Genomic DNA, 7723 nt, shown 5'->3' on the forward strand with positions numbered 1-7723 from the left:
TTTAAATAATAATACGACTACATTAAATACATTCATGCTGATGAAGAAGAGATAAATTTAGAAAAAATAGTTTAATTATTATAAAGTGTCTTATATATTAGATCAAAAATTACTTCTACAAGTGTTTTATAAATAAAACCGAAGGGAGTATAACACACGTTTTTCATCATCAGTCAATATAATCAAGATAAGATGGTTTCGTTCTGGAACTAACAGGATTAATTAGTAGTCTTCCTTCATCATTCCACTTGTAATGTATATGTCTATATATAGACCTGACAAAGGGAGAGCGAGAGATATACCGTCCTTCAGCAATCAACAAATTCATTTCCAAGTCTAATAATCAAGCAAAATGGTAGGCATTATACCATCATCTTCATCATTTTCTTCCCTCATTAACATGCTCATGGGTTCTTACTCTTTGGTTTGTGGTCAGGGGTCCTTGGGAGCAGTAATTTCATTAGGACCTTGGGGAGGTCCTGGTGGCGACAATTGGAGTTTCAAGGCAAGCCGAGGGATAACACAGATAATCGTCCATGAAGATGTTGTTATAAAATCCGTTTTCTTCAAAGACGCCAATGGTTATGTTTCTGGAAAATTCGGCAGCGCTGGGGGTCAAGAGAGGAAGGTGATCACTTAATTGCTTAATTAATTGATTGAATATATTCAATTATAATTGTCATTTTAATAACTTACCTTATTATGATGTAATTGTAGACTGAAATTCGTTGGCCTTCAGAGTATTTGAAATCCATAAGCGGGACCTATGGAAATCACACTGGAAATCTAGTAATTAGGTCCCTATCGTTGATCACAAATCTCACCACTTATGGACCTTTTGGAACAACTGCTGGTGGCGAGCCTTTCTCTATCCCCATAGCAGATAGTGTCATTGTTGGGTTCTATGGGAGAGCTGGTTTTTTCCTGGATGCAATTGGCATTTTTGTGCAACCGGTAAGTAATTTTTTTTTCTTACCTCAGTGTTTTTACATTCATCCATATACTCCCTCTTCCAGTCTAAAATATAAACATTTTTTTCACACAATCTTGATTGAAAATATAAGCAACTAATTCTGTAAAAGAATTTTTTTTTGTACTTTACCCCTTGTGTTTAATAACCTAGATTCTTGTATTTGTGAATTTATGCTATTTTTCTCACTTATCATATATTGGAACTAATGGTGAAAGGAAAAAATAATATATATTTTCATGAAAATAACATTTTTTTATTAGTTTTGATATGATTGTTTAAAGCTTATATTTTTAACAGGAAAGAATATATATATATATATATATATATTTATATAAGGGAGAATGACATCAAAGTCACAAAAAGGATTGATGACTACATATAAGCTGCAAATATTAATTAGTTATTGAATATGAATTACAAATATTAATTTAGAAAGTTGCAAATATGAATATCATCAATTATAATTTATATGTCTTTTTTTTGGATAATTGAGACTGTAGAATTTACAATTATTTAAATCGATATTTACAATTTATTTTGAAAAATTTTTATCAAGAAGTTATTTATCATTAATTTTATCTCCTGACATTTAATTGTCATTTTCCTCATATGAAATATATAATGGATATCATGTATATGTATTACATTTAATTTGATTCTTCTTAGAAGCATAGACTACACACACACACACACACACACACACACATACATATATATGACAGTTGGTTTTGGTTTAGGTACAAGCGGATGCATCTGGAAGCATTTCATTTGGGCCTTGGGGTGGCTCAGGTGGAAAAGCATTTGACTTTAGAGTGGGAAGTTGGATAAAAGAGATCATTGTTGATGCACCAAAAACCAATATCAAGTCCATCGCTTTTACGGACGCCAATGGGCACAAGTATGGAAAATTTGGTGGCAAGGATACAGATGGAACTAGCGATGAAAAAAAAGTAAGTCGGGAATTTATTTTATGTAAGGCTGGTAATTCTGATCCATCCAAATAAACTTAGAAATTTAAGGTTGGGCTTAGTAAAACAACGTAATTTTATTGTTCGAGCCAACTGGAATATCTTTGAAAAAATTTGGACTAAGCTCAATTAAATTTGGGCTTTGTGATAATACCCAAATAACAATTAAATTTTTTAAAAATATATTTAAAAATAATAAATATTAATTAATTCTTTAAGTTTTAGTTTAATTTATATTGAGGAATCATATATTTGAACATATTATTATAGATAGTTTAAGTTTTAGTTTAATATTTTTATATTTTATTATATTTAATCTGTAAAATATCTTAAAATAATATTTAAAATCTATTTTAATCTTGATTTCTAACCTGGTTCTAATGAGCTCAGCCTGCCCATATTGCTAGTTCCAATTTGATGCATGGCATGCATGCACAGGATAGGAAATCAAATGAATCATTTCTTGCAAATATATAGATCATCCTTATTTGGTCAAGCCAAAATTTACTATGCCTACGTATATTTATGTTCCATGATGCAATTTTGACTTGTTAATTAATGTGTAGATTGAGATTAACGGACTTTCAGAGTATCTGACATCAATCAGCGGGACATATGGAAATTACGTTGGACTCAATGTGATCACATCATTATCATTCACAACCAATCTAACCACGCACGGACCTTTTGGGGCCTCCACTGGGACTTCTTTCTCCTTACCAATACAAGGTTCTCTTGTGAATGGATTCCATGGAAGAGCAGGCGATTTCCTTGATGCAATTGGCATCCATGCCAAACCGGTAAACATTTTTCCTATAATATATATTAATAGGAAATATATAATTTTACTATGGCAAATAAGTGGAAATGATGATGATGATGATGATGATGATGCAGTGGGATGACATAGAAGAAAGCATTTCAATAGGTCCATGGGGAGGCTCAGGTGGGAGTCCTTGGAGTTATGCAACAAATGAAGGCATAAACCAGATAGTCATCAATGTAGGGTCAAACATCAAGTCCATATCATTCCAAGACACAACTGGTATTGCCTCTGCAACATTTGGCGGCAACAATCCCAATGATCTTGGTGAAAGGAAAACTGTAAGACTTGTTCTGTTTACGGGAAAAAAACTTTGTTAATTGAGCACTTGTATATATTTTGGTTTAATTTATATGCATGATGATTTGCTGCAGGTTCAAGTTAACTGGCCTTCTGAGCACCTGATATCCATAAGTGGGACTTATGGAGCATTTGCAAGGCTGCAAACGATCACGTCGCTGTCATTCACTACAAATCTAGCCACATATGGTCCTTTTGGAAGCAGTTCAGGCACTTCTTTCTCCATCCCTATAAGCAATAATACGATCGTTGGATTTCATGGAAAGGCTGGTGACTACCTTGATGCCATCGGCATCTTCGTCAGACCTGAAAATGCCATCTAATTTATGATTTATATGAATGCCCCTTGCAATATTTACTGCTATGATGTGTCGGTGTGCGAGTTCTTTTTTAGTTGTCACGTACGGTTGTTTTCAAGGGTTTTTAATAATTGCTCTTGTTTTCAAGGGTTTTATTGGATCTATATCCCTGTTGTCGCGACTTTAGCGGAATAAATGTACTACTGCTGCTTTTAGAGGAATAAAGAAACTCCGATCTATATCCACTCGGATGTTCTCTGATTTGATGCTTCAAATATACCTTTGGAATGACGTCCGCGCGCATAGGATAGAATCAGGAAGTTTGCGGTTATAATCAGCATCGATCATTATCATGTCCACACGTGCTGATAAGTCCTTAGAGATTCCTGAACAATTGTCTCATTTGTGGTACTATTTTGTCATTTGTCCATTTTTGAATGAAAGGAAAGATCTAGGCAAAATCACAACAAAATCCCTCTGAATATATATAAATGACAATTTGATAATTTAAAATACCATAACTCTTATAAAATTTTTAGGAGTTTTTATGTCATTAATGAATCTATATAAATTATAAAATTGCCCTTATTGAAAATAAATAATTTATAAATTTTTTTTTATATTCATAACTTTTTTTCATAAATTCGCAACAATATAATAGCAAATCACAATATCTCATGTTAAATTCCTTATTAACTATTGTATTGTTGTGAATTTAAGAAGAAAAGTTACGAATATAAGAATAAAAATTATGAATCATTTATTTCTAACTAGGGCAATTTGTTAATTTATATAAATTCATTAATGATAGAAAAACTCCCAGAGATTTCAGGAAAATTATAACATTTTAAGGGATCAAATTGTCATTTATATATTTTAAAAGGATTTTATTGTTATTTTTTCAAAAAACTATTAAATAATTGACAAAACTGTGTGAAAAATTTTAAGAGGATTTATTTGTCAAGTAGTTTGAATATTAAAAATAACGTAAAATATACAACTGATTATCTTGAGATTTACAACTAACTGCCGTATATTCATAATTAACTTTTCATCAAATCCCAAGTAGCTTTTCAAAATTTTATTAGGTGAGTACATGTACGATTGATCAAATATCCACATGTTAGTATTAAAATTCAAAATTGATTCCCTTAAATTTTCAAGAAAAAATCATATCCAAGGACTTAACAAAAATATTATTCACATATAAGGATTAATAAAAAATAAATTGTTAGTTGTTAAAATGAAACATGAATTTGTTTTTCTTTAAATGATGACTTGTTATTGGTTCTTGTCTGCAAATAACATTCTTTAAAGGTCCTTGAATGTCATTTTCTTAATTCTCAACTTTTTTTCCCCCTCAAAATCACAAGTTGTTTTCTTTAATTTCTCAAATGGGTTTGACTAAATTTTGAGAACAAAAATTCACAAACGGTTGTTTTGAGATTCACAATTAACTGTTGAATATTCATATCCAACTATCCATTGAATCCCAAAGTGGCTTTTCAAGATTCCACAAGTGAGTATATGTACCAACTGACTCAAAATTCATATGTTGGTCCTTGGATTCACAATTAACTCCAGAATATTTCCAACTTACTTTTTTAAGAATCACAAGTTGCTTCTCTTAATTTTGCATGTAGTTTGTTTATATATTAATAAATACAAAAATTCATAAGTAATTAATTTGGGATTCATAATTGACTATTGTATATTCACAACCGACTCTCCAACAAGTCCTAAGTGGTTTTTCAAAATTTCACAACTAACCTCAATGTTTGATCAGCCATTTTTCGCATTTGCTTATAAGGGCAATTTTGTAAACTCATATATATGTTTAATTGCAAGCAAGGACCATGTTCCGGTAATAGGATTTCAATAATGCAAGGTTGTCATTTTCCCTTAATGATTAGGGATAAGATTAACATCTGATTAGTCATAATTAAAATAATGTAATTTAACTAAAATATAAAAATATTTATACTTGACTATGATTTTTTTTTAGCACTGATCATTAACACAATAAAATTGCTGCATATCTATTTATAAATTTTAAAAATTTTCATACCCATATGATAGACCAAATTCAACACAACTTTTAGGCTCAAAACCTCAAGTTAATTATATTCCAAGGTTTTAGCCCTAACAGATAGGATAGATTTTGTTTTTGTTTTGTTTTGTTTTGTTTTGTTTTTTTTTTTTTTGCATTCTAAGCGAACGGTATACAGTGCATGCATACCCGTCCATTTCATACTTTAGCTTTAGTCCTTATCCTATGATGAGCACTTATTATTATATTCTCTCTGATATATAATAATATTAAATATTGATAACTACTTCACATTTTTTAAAAAAATTGTTTGAAATATTAATGTTTTAAAAAATTATATACATATTTTCAATTATATCCTAATTAAATGTCCTATAACAATTTTTTAATAATGATGACAATTGAAATTTTAAGAGATTATTTTCAAAAAGAAATAATAGATGAGGTAAAGTTATAACTGAAAAAAATTATAACAACCATTCAATACCTTATATCTTGGACTAAGAAAAATTTCTTGGAAAAAAAAAAAAGAATCCCCTTACCATAGGGGAGAGTCGACTCTTGTAAAATTCACAATTATTAGTAGCTTAATGTTCGAGTCTGAAAGATTTACGGATACATGTATTAAAGTTAAAAAGTCACACTCATACTGTAGTCTACTTGATCTTAGAAGTTATATTTAAAAAAAAATAATTATAATACACTTTTTTTTTAATTATCTAGATTACTTTGATTTGGTTTTGTCTTCCTCACTCGGTTTCCAGTCAGTCGAATTAATGCTTATTATCTAAAGTTATGCACGTTTATTAAACCGGTGGATGTAGTATAGTTTAATGGTCCCTTTGGCCCAAAAAAAAAAAAGTACAGTTTAATGGTCAGGGATAAAATCGATGTTAGGTTAATTACGATTAAAATAGTATAATTCAATTAAAATATATAAAATATCTATATTTGACTTTGATGTTTAGCACTGATATACAAATTCATAGACTGTTGCTTCCCCTGGGCGTTGATTGACATTCTCCTGTTATTTTTCTCCGATTACACAATGCATGCACTGTTACATAAATGAAATTTAGGAGCACACATTTAGTAACAATTATCATAGCAAATGCTACTAAGTATGTGTTCGCTTTTGCTCTGAGAAGACGCTACCTCATATTTTTTAATTTTTTTTAAAAAATATATATATTCAAGAGGTAGGGTTTCTTCCAAAGAAAAAGATATACATCTTGTCATCCTCTTTTAAGTCTATATATTCCTTTAGTAGTATTTATAAGTTAGGAAGAGAGTATTTAAATTAATCACGTTACTGTGAGGAGTAGCAGCACCTTCTGCTAAAGTATATTCGTGTTGGTAGGAGATTTCTCTAAATATGGCCGACGTAATAATTAGTTACATGCCAAAGAGATAACATCGCACTGGTCCGATCCCTAAGCACATATTTCAATTATGTCTTTGTTGAAAGATTTATTGAATACTTCCAATTACTTACCTTTTGGAACAACTTCTGGTGGCGAGCCTCTGTCTTTCCCCATAGCAAATAGTGCCGTTGTTGGGTTTCATGGGAGAGCTGGTGATAGAGGGCGTGAAAGAAAAATCATGCTAATTTAGAAATAAAACCCTGAAACACAACAAAAACAAAAAAAGGACAAAATTTCTAATAAAAATAAAGAAATAAATGAAATAAATAATGGAATAATGATCAAGAAGAAGATCTTTTAGAGTACCTATCTCTAGGAACTTCAATTTTGGAGACACTACAAGAGTTGATCACGTTTTTGATCACATCTATTTTTCACACAGGATGTCACGACAAATCATTAAGACTCATAATAGTTATAAACTCTAAAATTTCTTTTCTTTTTCCAAGAGGGAGTACGCCTAATATTTATATATTGGCTCACAAAAAAAACTATTTTCTAAAATTAAAACTATAATTTTCTAATACTAAAAGAAGAATGAAAATAATATAAAATAAAGAAAAAAATATTTAGACACATAATTTAGGAGATGTCATCCTAAAATTATAAGATTACAAAACTTAAAACATAATATAATTAATTCTAATCTTTGATTAGGCTCAAAATGGGAAATTATGACTAATATTGCTCCTTAAGAAAGGGAGTTAAGTCAAAGGAACACTAAATTAGAAAATAATTAATGAGATAATTAAGGGATCATAAATGACTCAAAATCACGCCACCCTTAATCTATGTACTAGAGTTTTATGCCTCCTTGCGTGTAACAGGCTCCACTTATAACCTTTCTTGCATTGGGCTACAGTCTGCAATTCTTGGACTTGGCTCT

The 7723-nt window shown here is 30.3% G+C and overlaps 1 protein-coding gene across 1 annotated transcript; it reads left to right on the plus strand.

Moving 5' to 3' along the window:
- Positions 1-243: 243 nt before the first annotated feature.
- On the plus strand, positions 244-3624 carry LOC129319009 (mannose/glucose-specific lectin-like). The gene is made up of 7 exons (XM_054964043.1): positions 244-355; positions 437-628; positions 718-954; positions 1711-1923; positions 2508-2741; positions 2839-3045; positions 3139-3624. Exons 1-7 carry the CDS (start codon positions 353-355, stop codon positions 3385-3387), a joined length of 1335 nt encoding a protein of 444 aa, XP_054820018.1. The 5' UTR covers positions 244-352; the 3' UTR covers positions 3388-3624.
- Positions 3625-7723: the final 4099 nt, after the last annotated feature.

Source organism: Prosopis cineraria, unplaced genomic scaffold, assembly GCF_029017545.1.
Source record: "Prosopis cineraria cultivar Desert tree isolate PC_DT_omini unplaced genomic scaffold, ASM2901754v1 PC1, whole genome shotgun sequence".
Classification (NCBI taxonomy): domain Eukaryota; kingdom Viridiplantae; phylum Streptophyta; class Magnoliopsida; order Fabales; family Fabaceae; genus Prosopis; species Prosopis cineraria.

What these genes read in the sequence shown, in the direction of transcription:
- LOC129319009 (XM_054964043.1), top strand. An exon ending in CTGGGGGTCAAGAGAGGAAG is followed by an intron (nt 629 to 717) that starts GTGATCACTTAA and finishes ATGTAATTGTAG; the next exon opens with ACTGAAATTCGTTGGCCTTC. An exon ending in TTGGCATCCATGCCAAACCG is followed by an intron (nt 2,742 to 2,838) that starts GTAAACATTTTT and finishes ATGATGATGCAG; the next exon opens with TGGGATGACATAGAAGAAAG.